At 41.9% G+C, this 22,566-nt stretch overlaps 1 protein-coding gene across 1 annotated transcript; it reads right to left on the bottom strand.

Moving 5' to 3' along the window:
* Positions 1-1,715: 1,715 nt before the first annotated feature.
* On the bottom strand, positions 1,716-21,654 carry LOC100127716 (uncharacterized loc100127716). The gene is made up of 7 exons (NM_001113050.1): positions 21,546-21,654; positions 17,407-17,463; positions 9,373-9,657; positions 7,772-8,032; positions 6,204-6,303; positions 5,655-5,715; positions 1,716-2,177 (listed from the first exon to the last, which is right to left on the bottom strand). The coding sequence occupies exons 1-7, from the start codon at positions 21,616-21,618 to the stop codon at positions 2,100-2,102; spliced, it is 915 nt and encodes a 304-aa protein (NP_001106521.1). The 5' UTR covers positions 21,619-21,654; the 3' UTR covers positions 1,716-2,099.
* Between the last annotated feature and the right edge of the window lie 912 nt (positions 21,655-22,566).

Genomic DNA, 22,566 nt, shown 5'->3' with positions numbered 1-22,566 from the left:
TACTGGGGCAGGAACCCTGCAGGGCACACCCCTGGGCACCCATACTGGGGCAGGAACCCTGCAGGGCACACCCCTGGGCACCCATACTGGGGCAGGAACCCTGCAGGGCACACCCCTGGGCTCCCATACTGGGGCAGGAACCCTGCAGGGCACACCCCTGGGCACCCATACTGGGGCAGGAACCCTGCAGGGCACACCCCTGGGCTCCCATACTGGGGCAGGAACCCTGCAGGGCACATTAATCACACAACAAAAACATTGGGGTTTCAAAGGCATGTTTATTTAAAGTGAGAATACTATTTTTGTTAAATAAATATACTCTTAAGGAGCCTTTTGAAATATATAATTTGATTAGAGAGTCCAACCCCTTCCCTTCACCCTTTGTTGTGATTGTTTTATATGCAGAAGTCCATTATGCAGGGCTCTGAGCATTGATAATTTATTTATCTAGCGCTCAACGACCAAACATGGAGTAGCTTCAGTTTCCCTGTTTAGCTCAATAAATAACAAAAACCATAGATTTTTCCCGAATAAAACAAGAGGCAAAAAGTAAGTTCAGCACAAGCCCTACTTATTGCACTCACATTGTACCTGAGGGTTTACTGCCCCTTTAACTTGTCTCTTTAGTTTTTCCTTTCTCTAATTATCCATTTTCCTGTGGCTGAACTTTCACCAGTACGGAGGTACCATCAGTTGGGTGGCACGGTCTCCATCCAGGTTCAATCCTGCCCGGTACCAACATAAACTCAGGGATGCACCTATACATATCATTTAGACCTGCCATTAAAATCTGTACACTCAGGGGCATATTTATTATAGTGTCTAAGCCCACACATATCACCAGTGACAGGGTCAGACTGGGTGCCCCAGGGCCCCGCACCCCACAAGGTGCCTCCTCTGGCCGCATCCCCTGCCACTGTGCACCCCTAACGCCCCCCCCCCCCACAGGGGCTGCTGTCCGTTGTCCTCCCCAGAACGCGTGTATGTGAAACACGTCAGGGGTGGACATTGGAGGCCAGAGGAAGCGGCAATAGGGTCGGGTCTGGGCCCACCGGGTATTTTCCCGGTGTCCAAGTGGTCCAGTCCTTCCCTGACCAGTGATGTTGCCCATAGCAACCAATCAGCAATTAGATTTGAACACTCACCTACAAGTTAGAAAACAAAATCAACTATCTGTTTGGTCACTATGGGCAACATCACCGGAGAAGTGGGCTTACACACTATAATAAATATGCCCCTCAGTGATAAGCAACTCCCAGTCATCATCTGATAATGGAAAAGGCCATATGTATGGATTCACTGCAGAATTCCTCATTTCTAGTGGCCAATTGTTTCACAAAACTCCCGTGAAAATATGCAGCTGAAAAATTTGTCGCATGTCAAAAAAAATATTTTGTCGCCCGCATCTTTTTTTTTACAAGCAAAAAAATTGTGCGACAAATGCGTTTCATGAATTTTTCACCATTTCGCAAATTTGATGATTTCTAAACTAGGCTCACAGCCTAACTCTCCCCCCTCAATATTATACACCATACACCTATAACAGAGATACAGACTATGGTTTAATAATAACAGACCCTGTATGTAGAGCAAATACAAGGGTTACCCACCCAAACCTTCAGGGGCAGCTAATGCTTCCATTACTCCCTTTTTAGAAAACCAATAGAAAAATTCCGACTTTTTGAGCCAAATAAAGGCATTTACAGGAGACCGGGTCACAGCTGAGTATTTTATTTCAGGTTTGTAAATGCCCTGACATTTCTATTGCTCGTTGCAGTTTCCCATTTAGATTTGCCGGATACGAAAGAAATCGTTATTGCTGAGGATCGGGACATAAACATAAAATGACATTTTGCAAATCCAGTTTCATAAAGTGCAATAAAGTATTTCCGCTGGACGTTGGATTGGCAGATACATTTGCTCGTCCAGTATTTAAATTATTCTATGTACATTTCAATTAATCAACAGAAAAATAACCCCAGAAACATACAGTAAGGATACAGTTTATAATACATAACACAGTAACCAGTTTTTAGCGTTATCATTAATGAAGTTCCGTGACTGAGTGATAAGATCCTTGGGCTGCTCCCCGGCTCCCGTTATATCTCTGATATGGAATTATAAATAGTATTTATTTTCTGGGTGTAACTGGCGTAGGGCTCCACCTCTTCCTTGTTCTAGAAAAGCACAAAATCCTATTAGATCACAGAAACCAACATGCAAGGCAAATACTGAGATAAATACTGATAGCAAAGAGCAAATTACTATATATAAGAAGTAGATACTTCCATAATACACATAAAAGTGGCTAAACGTTCATTTGTCAAATTGGTCCAATCCAATTGTAGGCCCAGGGGTAATGATCAGATCCTAGCATGCCCGGTGGGCCCTGGCCCATACCCAACCCTATTGCTGCTGCCTCTGGCCTCCGATGTCCTCCCCTGACGAGTTTCACATATGCATTCAGGGGAGGACGCCGGACAGGGGCCCCTGCAGGGGGGTTTAGGGGTGCGCGGCGGGGGACGCAGCCAGAGGAGGCACCTTGAGGGGTTCGGGGGCCCTGCACCCCCCAGTCTGACCCTGGGTGGCAGTTAGGGAGGCTGTCAGAGGCAGCACATACATTAACCAATAAGCTTAGGGTTGCCACCTTCTAGAAATCCTGGGGGCAGGGCGATGTTGGGGGCATGACCGATGACATCAGGGGTGGGGTTATGGCGTAGCAATCGGTTTCCCTAATTTCGAAAACCGGGCAGGGAGTTTTGACCCTAATAGCCCTCCTGAAAACCTGGCTGTCTGGGTCAAAACTGGGCAGATGGCAACCCTAAATGAGCTACAGATCTGGCTTGGAGGTGCCTAGTTGGCAGGTTTATTGGCCCCTGAACAGGGTTGGACTAGGCCAGCGGGCTCCACTGACCCCGACCTGATTCCTCCTGGGAAGCATCCATGTTTCCCTGGGCAAGCCTAGGCAGGGTCAGACTGGGCCGCGGGGACACCAGGAAAAAACCCGGTGGGCCCCAGCGGCCCAGACCCGACCCTATTGCTGCTTCCTCTGGCCTCCAATGTCCCCCCTGACGTGTTTCACATATGGGTTCAGGGGAGGACATCGGACAGGGGCCCCTGCAGGGGAGGTTTAGGGGTGCGAGGCGGGGGACCCTGTGGGCCCATGTGTGGGCAGCTCCAGTGGGCCCTGCACCCCCCCAGTCTGACCCTGTGCCTGGGTAAGTACAAGCTATGCACTCTGGGGGGGGGGGGGGGCGGGTAGTTGGTGGTGGCCGGATCCCTGGGGTGGCAATACCAGTGGGCTCCGCACACTCATTCCAAACCTGGACACTAGGGAGGCACAAAAGCCACTATTTGGGATTTAGCTGCCCCCTAGACCCAATCCCCATCTGCTGCTCGCTGCTGGCATTACTCCCCCAATCAATTACTCCCAGGCAAAGTACAAGGGGGAGGGGCTGGTGGGTGAGCGGGCAGTCGGGGCCCTCGAGGGGGTGTGGGGGCCCCTGGAGTAAAAATACATCTTTTTAAACAGTTCTTAGTGATGTATTCAGTTATAATCAGATTTATTTAATGACGGCACTAGTATCACATGACCTACTGAATGTAATTAGAAAGAATGTGCCTCGTTAGGGTATAAGGAATGATCTTGCTGTTATATGGCCTCTATATACCGACTTTATCACTCCCAGTTCCCTTGTATTTTACAAGAAAGGCTCGTCACTGCCAGCAATGTCACGTATTATTGTGTCACTTAAGGTGGCAACTGAGCAAAGCAACAGAAAATGTTAAAGATATTGTCAAGAATTTTATTTAAATTCTTATATATTTATTTTACATGTTTTTGTATTTTTAAATGTCATGTTCAAATGTTTTAAATGGTCAAGAATGATATAGTTTCAGTTCAGTCATTAATACACTGCTTTCCTGCTAATTACTAATCCCATCAGGCAGACTGACTGGCACCCAGTAGATGGCAGCACAGACTGGCAGCAATTTCATGTATCCGTGTCATTTAAGGCAGTAACTTAACCAAAGACTGCACCAAAGAGGAAGGGGGGGAGACGGTGGTCGGGCCGCGAGGGCCCCTAGGGAGCAGCACCGGGGGCCCCACACACCCAGTCCAACCATGGATACTAGGGATGCACAAAATCCACTATTTTGGGATTTGTCCGAATCTTTCATGACGGATTTAGCTTAATCCTGAACTGGATCCAAATGAAGCGGTAAAAATGGAAAAAAAATTAGGATTAACTTGTTCTTTTAACCAAAAGTCACGTTATATTTAGGATTTGGATTTGGTTTGTCCGGGCAAGTGGAGTCGGTGCGTCCCTACTACAACTTTTCCTGTTTCCCTTAAGGACAATAACCTGGGGCCCAATGTGTAAGGCGCTGTCCCAATAAACCGAGTCAGTTGAACCCTGTACAAACTATTCTTTAAAGGTATAAAAGCTCCATCTTGCCTTGGCCTATTGCAATGCATATATTTGATACATAGAGGGTACAAACTTGAATGAGCAACAAGATGGCCGCTAAAGCACAACACTCACACAGCACATGTTTGTAGAAAGGAGAGGTGCTACAGTAGCTTAGGGTTCAAATTTAGCAAAATGGGGTGAGTAGGGGTTGCCTATGTTTGTTCATTAACTGTTGTGTTATAATCCTTTACTAACAGCCAACAGGGGGCGTAGCTTTGGGATCCAGAGAATGTGGTCAGATGTCACTGGGGGACTGATTAACTGGGAAACAGAAGTACACGGCGATAGCAGCAGCCAAATCAACCTGCTGTGTTTCCTGCTCAGAGAAATATACAGTATTCTGGGACCCAGGCACATTGCAAAAGCTCATATAGTATGCCCTTATTGGTTATGGGATCATTGTGGCAGCCATTTTGTAATAAGTGTGAGAGTTATAGTTCCACATTTCCCATTTCCTTTTTAAAAAGGAAAATACCGTGGAACACTGCACCCAGTCACACTGGGACCAGCAGGTTCATTTTAAAGGAGAAGGAAAGGCTAATAAAGAGTTAATCTCCAGCTGCAGGCATACCTTCAGTTGTCTCAATAGTGCCCTTAAGTCTCCCCATATTTCTCCCGTTCAGATGATCAGAAGCCAAACAGGAAGAAAAAACGCTGAGCTGTGTAAAGAAAGCTCCCATAATGCCTCACTCCTGCACCGAGACCCAGACCGGTGTACATGCTCAGTTAGTTAGACTACGAGTCAGCTTCCTGCTGATTGGCTCAGATCCACATTCCTAAGGGGGGGAGGGAGTTCTTTGCAATCTAGAGGGAGGGGGGAGCAGGAGAGAGGAGAGAGCTGCGTGTCTCTGGCACAGGAATTACAGACACAACATTAAATTGTCTCTGCTCTCCTTTTATTATTAGATATAATAAAGGGTAAGTTTTATTGTAAAGTATAAATGCACCAAAGACAAATCAACCCTCACAGAGGGTGTAACTAACCGATGCATAAATATAGCCTTTTTGCGTAAATGCCGGATGCTATAAATCTACCCAAGCAGCGAGGTAAGTACCTGTAGGAGAAAGTTGCCTGTACATATAAATACCATAAATAATAGCAGTGTAGGTTTCCTGCTGTACTAAACACATAAGACAAAATAAAAAATAAATGATTGAGAACCAGTTACCAACCCTTACCTGCTCATTAGTATCTTGTGGTGTCACCGTTGTGTTTTTTATTTCCTTGCTTAGGCACGCCCTGCAAAAAGGCACAAACGTGTAAGGTTGGATCATAATATTGGGGACAAAAATATCTACAGATCTATCCAGTTGGCCTTTAGAAAAGGATTCTTTCCTAGCTCTAAATATGGCGGCCAGTCATCTGCCATTGTAATCGCTTCTGAGAAAGAGCTCCAACGTTCCAACGCCTGAAGAAGAAGCCAATATGGCACCAAAATATCATCATAGAATCTCCTAAGCTCCTCTTCTCCGGGCCGAATAAACAGTAGATGGCAGTAGACCTTGAAGTGCCCCTTCCCATAGGGTTGTGCAAGGTTTATCCAGATAACATACATTACGGTTAGAAGAAAAAAATTCTCATGTTTGTAGAGCACAGTCATTTCAGATAAAAAGTCCCCATTTTTCTCAAAGGCTTTTCTCAAGCTCGTGACTCACATTCTCAACAAGAAGCACTTGATTAAGGTTTCTCTAGACTCTCGTCTATCATATAAAGGGAAGGGCACGTACCTGAGTCTTTGAGACATTGTCCAGAAAAACAGGAATCCTACGATGATGAGGATAACGAGGACCACGAGTGGTATTGTCAACAACAAAATATATGTACTTCCTAAGGATAAAGATTTAATTAAAAAAATAAACGTAATTTACCAAAGTATATAAGTACCTACCTACTTATTGGCTGCAATGGGTACTAGACCTGGACCAAACCCTAAGTTCCTACCTACTTATTGGCTGCAATGGGTACTAAACCTGGACCAAACCCTAAGTACCTTCCTACTTATTGGCTGCAATGGGTGCTAGACTTGGACCAAACTCTAAGTACCTACCTACTTATTGGCTGCAATGGGTACTAAACCTGGACCAAACCCTAAGTACCTACCTACTTATTGGCTGCAATGGGTGCTAGACCTGGACCAAACCCTAAGTACCTACCTACTTATCAGCTGGAATGGGTACTAGACCTGGACCAAACCCTAAGTACCTACCTACTTATTGGCTGCAATGGGTACTAGACCCGGACCAAACCCTAAGTACCTACCTACTTATTGGCTGCAATGGGTACTAGACCTGGACCAAACCCTAAGTAACTACCTACTTATTGGCTGCAATGGGTAATAGACCTGGACCAAACCCTAAGTACCTACCTACTTATTGGCTGCAATGGGTACTAGACCCGGACCAAACCCTAAGTACCTACCTACTTATTGGCTGCAATGAATACTAGACCCGGACCAAACCCTAAGTACCTACCTACTTATTGGCTGCAATGGGTACTAGACCCGGACCAAACCCTAAGTACCTACCTACTTATTGGCTGCAATGGGTACTAGACCCGGACCAAACCCTAAGTACCTACCTACTTATTGGCTGCAATGGGTACTAGACCCGGACCAAACCCTAAGTACCTACCTACTTATTGGCTGCAATGGATACTAGACCTGGACCAAACCAAAAAAATCTACTATTATTTAGATTTGGCTATAAGTCACATGGCTTGTAGCACCTATTTAGTCTTAGTCAAGCCATTCACTTATGCTCTCATCAAGGTTCTTTAGCGCTGATGGCAAGTTGAGTAACTTGGTGTTGTCTGTTCATGTTATAAAACTATTTGGCCTTTTTTGGTTACTTCAGAAGATTCAATCTTAATCTTGAATGTCTGCCATCAGGGTTTAGGAAGCTATTTAAACACATAACAAAGGACTAATAGTTTAGACCTTTGACAAATGTCCTTCCCACCATTCCAAGTGTAGAAGAGTTCAACCAAGACACCTTCATACTGCCAAACCCTGAGGTCTCCACAGCACAGCAGGAACTTATTTTTAAGGCTAAATTGGCAACAAAAAGCACACAAAAAGGGCAGTCAACTATCTCCCAGTACAATAACTTGCCCTTATGTCCCCTGGAAAGACCTGCTGGTCAATAAGGCACCAGAGCTGTTCTTTCTCCCATGACCTCTTAATTTGAAATGTTGTATTAGCAACGATACACAGCCCCCTTGAGACAGGATTGACTAAATTACAGCAAATAATGATAGCAATAATAACAGGTTAGATAGAAGAATGGAAGGCACATACCTTTATAGGGTGCAATTGATATGGAATAGTTTTGAGGCTGTGCAAATGTGGGGTGGGACACTATACAAGTCACTTGGGTGACATTGCTGCTGGTTGCAGTGTAAGTGCTGCTAACTATCCAGCTCCTATCTGGCTCCATTGCTCTGTTTGTACTGATGGAACCTTCTGGGATCCATGAGATATTTGCCGCTGGGTTCCCCCCATGTGCCCGGCACTCGGGAAATCCATGCCTGTTTGATATCAATGTCACTGAAGGCTTAACTGAAAAACACACAAAAAAATTAGTTTTAAAAAACTGATAATGAAATAACATAATAGTTGGCACTCAGATACAACATTCCGAGAGGTGCTCTTGCTACAACTTAGACCAGGGATCCCCAACCTCTCTTACTCGTGAGCCACAATCAAATGTAAAAAGACTTGGGGAGCAGCACAATCAAATGTAAAAAGACTTGGGGAGCAACATAAGCACCATAAAAGTTCATGGAGGTGCCAAATAAGGGCTGTGATTGGCTATTAGGCAGCCTCTATGCACCCTATCAGCTTACAGGGGGCTTTATTTGGTGTAAATCTTGTTTTTATTCAACCAAAACTTGCCCCCAAGTCAGGAATTCAAAAATAACTCCCTGGTTTGGGGGCACTGAGAGCAACATCCAAGGGGTTGGGAAGCAACATGTTGCCCCTGAGCCACTGGTTGGGGATCACTGACCCTCCAGTGTCTAATACAAGCTCTGGCACAGCTATATCACATCTTAATAGCTTTGCCCTAAACTCTAACATTCATTTTACTCTCCAACCCCAAAGTTTAGGTAAAGAGAGAGAAAGAAGTGGAATAAACACTCCACATTGGTCTCTCTACCACCTTCAAAGTAATAGAAGGGATTGATGTTATCTATGGAACATGGTCAATGCATGGCTGAATTCTAGAAGAAGAGATGCTATGTTTACTTTATTCTCTTCATTGCTCTTTATCAATCAATAAAATTAGGTGGACTTTGATGAACCTTTGCAATTAAGAACTGCATAAGTTCTCTCAAGAGATATCTAAGCATAAAGCATAGTCATATTTCATTGAGTGTATAACAGCATTCTGGGATAGAAGACAAAAGCTTCCTGTAACTCAGAGAGCCATAGTAGCCAATGAGACATATATATTTTTTAAACTCCATTGGGTTTCAGAGTCTTTGGGTTTAAGCCTCATCTCCAAGTATTTCTGAAAATTGCAAATATTGTGGCCTCCACTAATTCTTGACCTCAAGTCTTTGGAGTTCATCACGTGAGAAGCCTTAACCCCATTGGCTCATTTTTCAACATCATTTCCAGCTGAGAGAGGTCCACTCAGAAGCCAAGAAATGACGAAATGGTAATAGGAATCAAAGAAGATTATTGGATTTTGACAATGACCACCCATATTGAGTACTCGTGGGCAAAGCCCTAATGCTTGCGCTCTATAGCCAGGCAGGAGATAGCATGGGGAGTATAAAGCGTGAAAATAATGGGGGTAACTGCATGTAGAATATCAGCTCGTTGGTCTCATAGCAATAGGGAAATGGTTTCTATTAAGACCAATGACCAACAAAGGGTAAAAGTTTGTTCTTTACCTACAACCTGTAGAACGACATTGTGGAAGAAGGTCCCATCTGCAGTTACAACTTCACACCTATAGGTCCCATCATCAGTTTCTGTAGCATTATATATCCTCAGGGAGGAGCTGTTGAACTCAATCCTGCTGCTGCAGTTATTAAACGTTTGGTTCCGTTTGTTTGAATAAATGCAGTGGGATTGATCCGATCGATGGAACTTCCAGGTGATCATTATGAAGGTCTCTCCTGTAGGCACCTTGTATTTACACTCCATTACTGCTGTTTCCCCTCTAGGGACTGACACTGCCAAAACAGCACATACATTACAATGCAGAAGCCTCTCTTTCATTTATATACTGTACATGTTATATAGAAGTGTGCAAGTATCTGTAGGGCTGTATTTATATATATATATACTTCCTGTATAATTACTAAAGTTTTAAATAAGAATCAAATGGTTTTAAAGGTTACATATCCTTTTTGCTTAGTCTGCGGTCTAGCAATTAAGTTCACATTTACATACATTTCCCCTCTGTGCTCTAAACTTCTGCAGTCATTTAGAACCCAAACTCATTCTTCACCCAGTCTCACCCCCCCCAGTGTGACCCTAATTAAACCTAAAGTGTTGGAAGGGTTACTAATATATAGGGGCAGAGACAGGGGAAAGTGTTGGAAGGGTTACTGCCTGCCCTGCTCTCATTTCCCTACAGAAATAGGGGTTGGTAGCACTAGGTAGGTACCTAATATATAGGGGCAGAGACAGGGGAAAGTGTTGGAAGGGTTACTGCCTGCTCTGCTCTCATTTCCCTACAGAAATAGGGGTTGGTAGCACTAGGTAGGTACCTAATATATAGGGGCAGAGACAGGGGAAAGTGTTGGAAGGGTTACTGCCTGCCCTGCTCTCATTTCCCTACAGAAATAGGGGTTGGTAGCACTAGGTAGGTACCTAATATATAGGGGCAGAGACAGGGGAAAGTGTTGGAAGGGTTACTGCCTGCCCTGCTCTCATTTCCCTACAGAAATAGGGGTTGGTAGCACTAGGTAGGTACCTAATATATAGGGGCAGAGACAGGGGAAAGTGTTGGAAGGGTTACTGCCTGCCCTGCTCTCATTTCCCTACAGAAATAGGGGTTGGTAGCACTAGGTAGGTACCTAATATATAGGGGCAGAGACAGGGGAAAGTGTTGGAAGGGTTACTGCCTGCTCTGCTCTCATTTCCCTACAGAAATAGGGGTTGGTAGCACTAGGTAGGTACCTAATATATAGGGGCAGAGACAGGGGAAAGTGTTGGAAGGGTTACTGCCTGCCCTGCTCTCATTTCCCTACAGAAATAGGGGTTGGTAGCACTAGGTAGGTACCTAATATATAGGGACAGAGACAGGGGAAAGTGTTGGAAGGGTTACTGCCTGCTCTGCTCTTATTTCTTCTCCAGGGAACCATTTTGATTTGAGAATATGTAACTAAACTATGTATGATATATCAGTTACAGAATTTATATATTATATACAGGGTATTATATTTGAATTTATATAAATGTGCCAAATTATTTTACATCTCGACGGATGCAAAAGAACATTTTTTGCAGGTAACAATAATACAGCTAAATATAACCTTCCCTGCTACTAACCATGAAACGCTGCAGCCCTGCAATATGTCGGGTTCCGAGCACATATTCCTGAGTCAGCAGGTTTCTGTATATCAGCGCCATTTCTTGCAGTGTTTGGTTCACACCTTTGGCATTAAGCGCGTGTGGGTTTTTTTAGCCGAAGGCGACGCACAGATACTGATTAGCTGCATGCCCGCTATACTGACCACATAAACTACGGTGTGAGTGTGAAAAGCCACAAAGACTGTGCAGGCTCAGTAAGGGATCCCAGAGATGCTCAGAAGTCACAAGGAACTGCCGAGTAAGCCTCCTCCATCATGCTTTTGTGGCTGTAGACCCATAGGTATATGTATGGGATCCATTACCCAGAAACCCGTTATCCAGAAAGTTCTGAAATAGGGGAAGGCCATCTCCCATAGACTCCATTATAATCAAATAATTCTAATTTTTAAAAATGATTCCCTTTTCTCTGTAATAATAAAACAGTACCTGTACTTGGTCCCAACTAAGATATAATTACCCCTTATTGGGGGCAGAACAGCCCTATTGGGTTTATTAATGGTTAAATGATTCCCTTTTCTCTGTAATAATAAAACTGTACCTGTACTTGATCCCAACTAAGATATAATTACCCCTTATTGGGGCAGAACAGCCCTATTGGGTTTATTAATGGTTAAATGATTCCCTTTTCTCTGTAATAATAAAACTGTACCTGTACTTGATCCCAACTAAGATATAATTACCCCTTATTGGGGCAGAACAGCCCTATTGGGTTTATTTCATGGTTAAATGATTCCCTTTTCTCTGTAATAATAAAACAGTACCTGTACTTGATCCCAACTAAGATATAATTACCCCTTATTGGGGCAGAACAGCCCTATTGGGTTTATTTCATGGTTAAATAATTCCCTTTTCTCTGTAATAATAAAACAGTACCTGTACTTGATCCCAACTAAGATATAATTACCCCTTATTGGGGCAGAACAGCCCTATTGGGTTTATTTAATGGTTAAATGATTCCCTTTTCTCTGTAATAATAAAACAGTACCTGTACTTGATCCCAACTAAGATATAATTACCCCTTATTGGGGGCAGAACAGCCCTATTGGGTTTATTTCATGGTTAAATGATTCCCTTTTCTCTGTAATAATAAAACAGTACCTGTACTTGATCCCAACTAAGATATAATTACCCCTTATTGGGGCAGAACAGCCCTATTGGGTTTATTTCATGGTTAAATGATTCCCTTTTCTCTGTAATAATAAAACAGTACCTGTACTTGATCCCAACTAAGATATAATTACCCCTTATTGGGGCAGAACAGCCCTATTGGGTTTATTTAATGGTTAAATGATTCCCTTTTCTCTGTAATAATAAAACAGTACCTGTACTTGATCCCAACTAAGATATAATTACCCCTTATTGGGGCAGAACAGCCCTATTGGGTTTATTTAATGGTTAAATGATTCCCTTTTCTCTGTAATAATAAAACAGTACCTGTACTTGATCCCAACTAAGTTGGAATTTTTCGACTTCTCGATAATTTCGAGATTTATGAATGGGTTTTCGCCTGAACTCTATTTATTCGTTATTGTTTCCCGAGTTTTCCGAGTTTTTCTAAAATAACCATAATTTGTGATTTATTAATGTTTAGTTCCGACAGGTTTGATCTGTCGAGTCCTATGGAGGATTAGAATAGTAGGGGAATAGAACAGTAACAAGTCAAGTAACAGCCTGTCCTTGACACATTTTCAAGGAGAAGTTAATCCCCTCATTGTTTTCTATTTCACACTTTTCAAGGGGAACTTAATCCCCTCATTATTCTCTACTTTGCACTTTTCAAGGGAAACTTAATCCCCTCATTATTTTCTACTTTGCACTTTTCAAGGGGAACTTAATCCCCTCATTGTTTTCTACTTTGCACTTTTCAAGGGGAACTTAATCCCCTCATTGTTTTCTACTTTGCACTTTTCAAGGGAAACTTAATCCCCTCATTGTTTTCTACTTTGCACTTTTCAAGGGGAACTTAATCCCCTCATTGTTTTCTACTTTGCACTTTTCAAGGGGAACTTAATCCCCTCATTGTTTTCTACTTTGCACTTTTCAAGGGGAACTTAATCCCCTCATTGTTTTCTACTTTGCACTTTTCAAGGGGAACTTAATCCCCTCATTGTTTTCTACTTTGCACTTTTCAAGGGGAACTTAATCCCCTCATTGTTTTCTACTTTGCACTTTTCAAGGGGAACTTAATCCCCTCATTGTTTTCTACTTTGCACTTTTCAAGGGGAACTTAATCCCCTCATTGTTTCTACTTTGCACTTTTCAGGGGAAACTTAATCCCCTCATTGTTTTCTACTTTGCACTTTTCAAGGGGAACTTAATCTCCTCATTGTTTTAACTTTGCACTTTTCAAGGGAAACTTAATCCCCTCATTGTTTTCTACTTTGCACTTTTCAAGGGGAACTTAATCCCCTCATTGTTTTCTACTTTGCACTTTTCAAGGGAAACTTAATCCCCTCATTATTTTCTACTTTGCACTTTTCAAGGGAAACTTAATCCCCTCATTGTTTTCTACTTTGCACTTTTCAAGGGAAACTTAATCCCCTCATTGTTTTCTACTTTGCACTTTTCAAGGGAAACTTAATCCCCTCATTGTTTTCTACTTTGCACTTTTCAAGGGGAACTTAATCCCCTCATTGTTTTCTACTTTGCACTTTTCAAGGGGAACTTAATCCCCTCATTGTTTTCTACTTTGCACTTTTCAAGGGGAACTTAATCCCCTCATTGTTTTCTACGTTGCACTTTTCAAGGGAAACTTAATCCCCTCATTGTTTTCTACTTTGCACTTTTCAAGGGAAACTTAATCCCCTCATTGTTTTTCTATTTCACCCAGTTCCAAGGGAAACTTATGCAGCTTTTGAGAAAGTGGTGTGATACCACGAAACGCGTCAAGCGTATGGTTTTTTCTGTATAAGCACAACATGCTTTTTTTAAAAAGACTGGATAAATAAAGAAAGATTTTTATGAAAACAACAGTGTTGGCGTTGCTCCGTATAAAGTTTTGGTATTCCAAGGGAAACTTAAACACATTATTGTTTTCCGAGAATGAGCGCCAGTGCTCCTAAAATGGCTGCGGGAGCAATTCCTGTTTGGGAAAAATAAAGAGGATTCATGGAATTCGAACGTCCGTTTAAACTTACATTTTTCAAGTTTTAACAATACTTTCAGCTTTTGGATTTTTGAATTTAAACTCAAAATTTTCGTACGATTCAAACATTATCATGCCATTTTATAAATACAGCAATGATCGAGTTTAATTCATTTATACCATGTTGAGTTTATACAACTTTCAATGCCAGAAAAAAACAAATGAATCAAATTAATTCAAATTTTCCATCTTTCACATTTCAGCTGCTTATAATAATATGTTTCCAACGCAGCATAGCAACCGGAGCCACAATGACTCATTTGTCCTATTTAGACCCTACAAACGTCTAAAACGCCAATCACAAAATACATGTTGGACCTTCCCGCCCACCATCCGTTTGAAGTTACGGTTTTAACTGTTTTATTTTCTAGTTGTTTTCCTTTTTTTTGTCTATTTTTATCATTCAAACAAATAATGTTTTATTGTGAAACCAACCCCCCCCATCAGTACGTGAGAGTAAGTGTCGCTGGGTCACAAACAAACCACAGGATATTTAACAACAAAAATCTCCCTTTATGTATATTTAATGGATAAATATTTGTTCCTTTGCACTAAATACCCAGAGACTGGTGCCGAGGGAAGAGACTGTACTAAGGAGAGAATCATAACGTTTGGAGAGAATTCTAATTTTTTTCTGTAGGGACCCATAGGGTTAATATGCCCCTATGGCTTTAAACCCTACAACTCCTTAGTTTCTGCTGTTACTGGGCACAGACCCATGTATCTAGTTTACCCTTTACACTTATACCTTATTGGTTTATTTGGTTGGCCACACCCCTTGCACTTTCATATAGTGTTTAGCAGGAGGGTGTGGCTTCCTCTTTGGCTGCCTCTGTGTCTCAGGAATAGGTCACTGAGCCTGGGATCAGAACAAGGTCCCAGTAAAGCCTTATTGCCCCAGAGATTAATACCTACTCTGTTGAAGTCGGGGATAGGGACCCCATGATCGAGGACCAGTTAGATAGTTACTCTTGTAGAGCACTCTCTAGGAGAGTGGGATAGACAGGGAAGGAAGCAAGAGCAGTTTTGGCTCCACCAAGGAAAGTAGCTGGAAGTACCCTTCCATACAGGCACTGTTGCCTCAGCATAGGGCCACGGTTTAAGACATAGGAGACAGGCAGTATCTCAACCCTGTTCCACAGTCAGCTGTAGGACTCTCAAGCTAGAGGTATTCAACCTGAGGGCCGAGGTATCTATCCTGACTACTTCCAAAAGGGTGCCAAACTGACCAGGTGCATTTACCCTGCCCAGACTCCCAAAAGAGGTGGGATAAACCGGCGTGCATCCTCTCTTGTTATCCTCAGAGTACTACTATCATTAAACATCTGCATTGTGAGTCAAACCCTGCTGATTATTGCCTCTGACAATAAACCTGTGCTATAGTTCAACTACAAGAACCTTCTGGCGTCCATCTTTGCTAAATTGCACTGCACAGCTACAGTGAGTTGTAGTTACACTACACCCTTGCTCTGCAGGTCTCTTCCATATAGCGAAGGCCCATCCTGTCTAACAGAGTCGCATGTACCCCATGCTATAACACCTTTACTAGCCTGGGGTTTGTCTATTTTATTGCCAAATAGGGGTTACATTTCTATGGTGATTTTGGGAAATAATTTGCTAAATATACCAAAAATACAAAAATAAATATATAGGTGTGTTTAGGAGAAACTTCCAGCCCAGTATTATCAGTGCTTTTATACAGAACTTTTCTCAGGCATCATAAAATAATTGCAGTAATGATTTAACCCCTTATTCAGTCTTAAGAACGAGATATTTCAGTTTCATTTTGAAACTGTTTCAAAGACGATGGAAAAAGATTTGTTTTACTTTTACACATGAAAGGAAAGATACCTGGTAGAACCCCCAGGCAGTGATTTAGATCTTTCCAACACAGGGAAATCCCTTTGATATAAAGGTCAGGGTTGTGCATCTTGGGGAAAGATCTCCCCTGGGGTTCAGCCTCCCACGGGTTACTAGAACCGTGTCAGATAAGAACCACACGCCTATGGTGCCAGAGATGCCGCGCACTCAGGATGTGCCGCACACACAGGAATACGTTGTTTCCAGTGCTCTTTGTGCTTTCACTACAGATGGCGAGCTCCTCAGCCCAGCATAATAAAAAGTATCAGCCTTATATGAAATCTCTTAAATATGTATTAGCACTGAGGCTAGCAAAAAAAAAAAATGTGATCAATTCTGAGTTTTTAAAAACTCATAATTATGACTTTGAAAAGTAGAAAGAGTCAGATTTTTGTTTTTTTTACAAAACCCAGTAGACTTTTTAAATGAGAAGGAAAGGTAAAAACTAAATAAGCTTTGTCAGAAAGGTTTATGTAAATAAAAACACTATAAACACTCCCAGAAAAGCTGCACTGAGTCGTCTATCGTTTGGTAACTGTTTGGTAAATGTTCTTTGGTATCAGACTTCATTCTTTTAGAAAAATCCTTCAGGGTACGGCACAAGTCTGCTCACTTTGCTCTTCTCTCCCCCTCCCATCTCTGCTCTCCCCCCTTCCATCTCTCCCCCTCCCTTTTCCACCCCCTCCCATCTCTACTCTCTCCCCCCCTTCCATCTCTCCCCCTCCCTTTTCCACCCCCCTCCCATCTCTACTCTCTCCCTCTCCCATCTCTGCTCTCCTCCCTTCCATCTCTCCCCCCTCCCATCTCTGCTCTCCTCCCTTCCATCTCTCCCCCTCCCATCTCTACTCTCTCCTCCTCCCATCTCTGCTCTCACCCCCCTTCCATCTCTCCCCCTTCCTTTTCCACCCCCTCCCATCTCTACTCTCTCCCCCCCCCATCTTGTCTCAACTGTGCTGTGTAATCTGAGCTACCAGAAGCCAGAACTGCAACACAGAAGCTACGGAGGCCAAGCTAAAATGGCAGCTTCTATCTTAAACAAACAGAGGGAGCTTCTATGGCTGTTTACTCAGGAATGCTTTGTAAAGTCATAATTATGAGATAAAAAATCATCATTTCAACTTTTCAAGTCATAATATTTTTTTTTCTTGCTGGCCCCAGTGCTCTTCTGTGCTTTAACATAGAGTTTGTCCACTGATTTTGCTTTTAAACATCTGTTTCTATGGAAGGCATATTGGTTTTTTTTTATTATTATTATTATAAACTTCTATTGGGGTAGAGGCCACTACTCAGTATCAGTAACCCCAACACTATGTACCCTATTGCCCCAAAACCAACCCTCGTTGCCAGAATCCCCAAGATATACTATAGATCAACTTACCAAGGATGGGGTGGGACCCAGTTTCAGGTTTCTCTGTGGCATCTGCCGAAGCATGACCTTTAATGTAGATAATACAAAAAGTTAGAAAGTTTCCAAAAACACAGTTTTAGTCTTATTGACGTTTAGACATTGTGCAACAGCAATTGGCTCGGCAATATTCTGTAGTTGGTGTGATAAAAGTCATACAAATCATTGCTTTTGGGATAAGATGTGGCAAGAATGATCTTATTGATGTTCCCCTAAATAGAGGAAGGAGGCGAATACGGGATGTGGTTCAAATGAAGTCACAGCCCCATATTATGATTAAGCGGATCTCTTAACATTTAGCAGAGCTAAAAACCCATCAGTTAATAAAGCTTCTCCAGCAGAATCCTGCATTGTAATCTGTTTTTCCCATGGGGCTAGCCATATTCTTCATTTCCCAGGGTGCCACAGCCATGTGACCTGTGCTCTGATATACTTCACTCACACTTTACTGCTGCGCTGCAAGTTGGAGTGATATCCCCCCCCCTCCCCCCCAGCAGCCGATCAGCAGAACAATGGGAAGGGAGCAAGATAGCAACTCCCAGTAGGTATCAGAATAGCACTCAATAGTAAGAAATCCAAGTCCGGCTTGGGACTCCTCCAGTTACATGGGAGTAGGAGAAACAATAGGTTAGCTGAAAGCAGTTCTAATGTGTAGCGCTGGCTGAAAGCTCAGACTCAGGCACACTTTACTGCTGCGCTGCAAATTGGAGTGATATCCCCCCCTCACCCCCAGCAGCTGATCAGCAGAACAATGGGAAGGGAGCAAGATAGCAGCTCCCAGTAGGTATCAGAATAGCACTCAATAGTAAGAAATCCAAGTCCGGCTTGGGACTCCTCCAGTTACATGGGAGTAGGAGAAACAATAGATTAGCTGAAAGCAGTTCTAATGTGTAGCGCTGGCTGAAAGCTCAGACTCAGGCACAAGGCACTGAGATGGCGCCTACACACCAATATTACAGCTACAAATACATTTGTTGGTACAAGAATAAAAGGTTAAATGGCAGAGGGAATTATTTGCTGTGTAACAGGGTCATTTAGAGATAAAAAGTGCCCCATAAATATCATGGCAGTGTCCCTTTAAAAAAAAAAGAAACCTAAAAATCACTTGAAAATTCTAGTTGTTCACCCCATGCCCCTGGCCGGTGCTTCTCTTTTTGAAAAAAAAAAAATCTTTATTGATCCCTTGTGCTGATTTTAAAGGAGAATTTCAGCTCTTCTAGTGCAAATAGCACAATGTCACCCCCAAGTTTTTATGCCAGTTTATCTGTTACAGATACCAGAGAACTATTGACCCTTCAAATTCCACAAAGAAGCTGGATACTAATGTCTCATTGAAGGTTAAAATGAGCTTAGGAACTAGATTTATATTCATTTTTATACTTTATTATTCTCTCTTTTTCATCCTCTATTTGTCACTGAAGTAACTGTCCCATTGCCATGACCAGTGGAGCCATTGCCAAACACTGGAAATCCCATACTATAGCGTCGGGTTGGACGGCCCCACCAATATACATGAACATCTTCTGCTTCAGAACAACCTCTCCTCTATTTCTATTCTCACCTGTCTGCTTCTACTTTCCATTGTGTATGTTTCTACTCCTTCCAACCTTAATTCTCATCTCCTCCCATCTTTATATTTCTCTAATGCGGGGGTGGCTAATTTTTACCATCCTGTGGTCTTCACTTTTCGTAAGGTGAGGGCATCAGGGTCTAACACCTCAGGTTTTATGAGGGCATGGAAAATGTTACTTCATTTAACTACACGGAAAGAAAGAGGGTTGTGTTTCATTAAACAACATCCATTTTATTTGAAGCCTGAATTATGAGAAATACATAGAGAGGAGATCTAATCCATTTCTTTGTGACAGTGTTGGGCTTCTGTAATCTATTTATCACTGGCTCAAGATCTACTGTTAGATCCCAATCTAGTTTGTGGGCACCTCACTCTTCAGTTTTCTCCATTCCTATTCTTCTCAACTGTAACAGAACTGTATGTAGTTTCCACCTCCTCCCGTTGGATAACCTTCTCCTCTACTAATAGCACCAAGTATTATGTTTACTGGCCAGGTATGGTAGTCATGGGGTTATAGAGTGCTAACTGAAATTCCCATAGTGCCCATTCCTAGAATCATGCCTCAATGTGACTGGACAGAAGGGTGCAATCTTGTAGATTGTAAGCTCTTCTGGGCAGGGCTCTCCACCTCTTGTATCAGTTATTGATTGCTTTATATGTTACTCTGTATGTCCAATGTATGAAACCCACTTATTGTACAGCGCTGTGGAATATGTTGGCGCTTTATAAATAAATGTTAATAATAATAATAACACTGTTATTGGGCACGGCTATGCATTGGCTCTGGGTAAGGAGAAAGCTGTGGGGCTAGAAGCCGACTTTGGCCAAATGACTTGGTAGAAGAGAGGTTGTACTGAACGTAGGGTGTGGCAGCAAATATACAGCTATAATGGTGGCCCAGTCCAACCCGACTCTCTAGTTTTTTAAAGTGTTTTTATTAGTTGTGAAGGTTACCACATTTATTAAAAATTTTCGAAAAGTTTTCCCTGTTTCTCTGTAATAATAAAACAGTACCTGTACTTGATCCCAACTAAGATATAATTACCCCTTATTGGGGCAGAACAGCCCTATTGGGTTTATTTCATGGTTAAATGATTCCCTTTTCTCTGTAATAATAAAACAGTACCTGTACTTGATCCCAACTAAGATATAATTACCCCTTATTGGGGCAGAACAGCCCTATTGGGTTTATTTCATGGTTAAATGATTCCCTTTTCTCTGTAATAATAAAACAGTACCTGTACTTGATCCCAACTAAGATATAATTACCCCTTATTGGGGGCAGAACAGCCCTATTGGGTTTATTTAATGGTTAAATGATTCCCTTTTCTCTGTAATAATAAAACAGTACCTGTACTTGATCCCAACTAAGATATAATTACCCCTTATTGGGGGCAGAACAGCCCTATTGGGTTTATTTAATGGTTAAATGATTCCCTTTTCTCTGTAATAATAAAACAGTACCTGTACTTGATCCCAACTAAGATATAATTACCCCTTATTGGGGGCAGAACAGCCCTATTGGGTTTATTTAATGGTTAAATGATTCCCTTTTCTCTGTAATAATAAAACAGTACCTGTACTTGATCCCAACTAAGATATAATTACCCCTTATTGGGGGCAGAACAGCCCTATTGGGTTTATTTAATGGTTAAATGATTCCCTTTTCTCTGTAATAATAAAACAGTACCTGTACTTGATCCCAACTAAGATATAATTACCCCTTATTGGGGGCAGAACAGCCCTATTGGGTTTATTTAATGGTTAAATGATTCCCTTTTCTCTGTAATAATAAAACAGTACCTGTACTTGATCCCAACTAAGATATAATTACCCCTTATTGGGGGCAGAACAGCCCTATTGGGTTTATTTCATGGTTAAATGATTCCCTTTTCTCTGTAATAATAAAACAGTACCTGTACTTGATCCCAACTAAGATATAATTACCCCTTATTGGGGCAGAACAGCCCTATTGGGTTTATTTCATGGTTAAATGATTCCCTTTTCTCTGTAATAATAAAACAGTACCTGTACTTGAGCCCAACTAAGACATAATTACCCCTTATTGGGGGCAGAACAGCCCTATTGGGTTTATTTCATGGTTAAATGATTCCCTTTTCTCTGTAATAATAAAACAGTACCTGTACTTGATCCCAACTAAGATATAATTACCCCTTATTGGGGCAGAACAGCCCTATTGGGTTTATTTCATGGTTAAATGATTCCCTTTTCTCTGTAATAATAAAACAGTACCTGTACTTGATCCCAACTAAGATATAATTACCCCTTATTGGGGCAGAACAACCCTATTGGGTTTATTTAATGGTTAAATGATTTCCCTTTTCTCTGTAATAATAAAACAGTACCTGTACTTGATCCCAACTAAGATCTGACTTTCTGACAAACGGTGACATTTAAACCAACCCAAACCACAGGAAATATATATTTAAACATTACTACATATAAAGTTAGCATTATGCTTTTACTATTACCCCCATAAAGCTTTATGAGTAGTATACTGCCAAAAAGTGAGTCTTACCTGCTGCGACCACATTGGCAGGAATAAACAGAATCAGGCAGAGCACAAAGCGCGTGGCTTGTAGAAAGACCATGTTACAATGACTTCAGGCTAAAAAAACACATCGTTGCTGGGTGTCATCCGCCTGTGGTCATAGTGTTGGCTGCAGAGGGTTTCTGGCCACATCGGAAGAGCGGCGAGCGGCTCTGTTCCAGACTGATTACCGACGCTCTGCCGGAGACCTTCCTGTATCACACTCTCAAGCTGATTGAGATTTCCTGTGACATTTCTTCAGACGACATTCAGGAAATGTGGAATGTGTTTGTGTTACACTGACGTGCTGAGTATGCCCTAGTTACACTCACACTCAGTTTGCACTACAGCGCCGCTTGGATAAATTATATACATTTTTATATATTAGGCAAAATTAGGCACATATACATTGTATGATGGGGGCAGATAAGCAACACTCTCACTGTCAATCACACTTAGGGGCATATTGATTAGTCATGATAATAATAATAATAATAATAATAATAATAAATCACCATAACAATCTGTTAAGTTCGCCTTTACCCATAGATAAATATACCCCTTGGGGTATTGTAACACTAATGGGCTTATTTATCAGCGAATTCAAGTTTGTTTTTCTAAATCGAGAAACTTCTCATATCAAGAGGTCACTTATTTATTTATAAGGAAAACTCTTTCAAATAAAAAAACAAGAATATTTCACATTTTTACAGGCTCTGGAAACTCGAAAAACTTGAATGAGTGTGAGAATACGACGTGACTCCCATTGGCTTCAATAGGAACTCACAAGCTTTTACATGGGGAACTTCTACTTTTGAGTTTTTGATTTTTTTGCACAATAAATACTGGATATTTGAATTTCAAACCATAACTTAAATTCGAGTTTTTTAAGCACAAAGAAACTCAAATGGTAAAAAAAAATCGACTCGACTGTTGATAAATAACTTAGATAAATATACCCCTTGGAGTTTGAGTGGTGTAGACCCATTCGGCAGCTTATCGGCCCGTG

This window comes from Xenopus tropicalis, chromosome 2 (genome assembly GCF_000004195.4).
Source record: "Xenopus tropicalis strain Nigerian chromosome 2, UCB_Xtro_10.0, whole genome shotgun sequence".
Taxonomy (NCBI): Eukaryota; Metazoa; Chordata; class Amphibia; order Anura; family Pipidae; genus Xenopus; species Xenopus tropicalis.
This window is presented reverse-complemented; position numbering and strand designations above follow the sequence as displayed.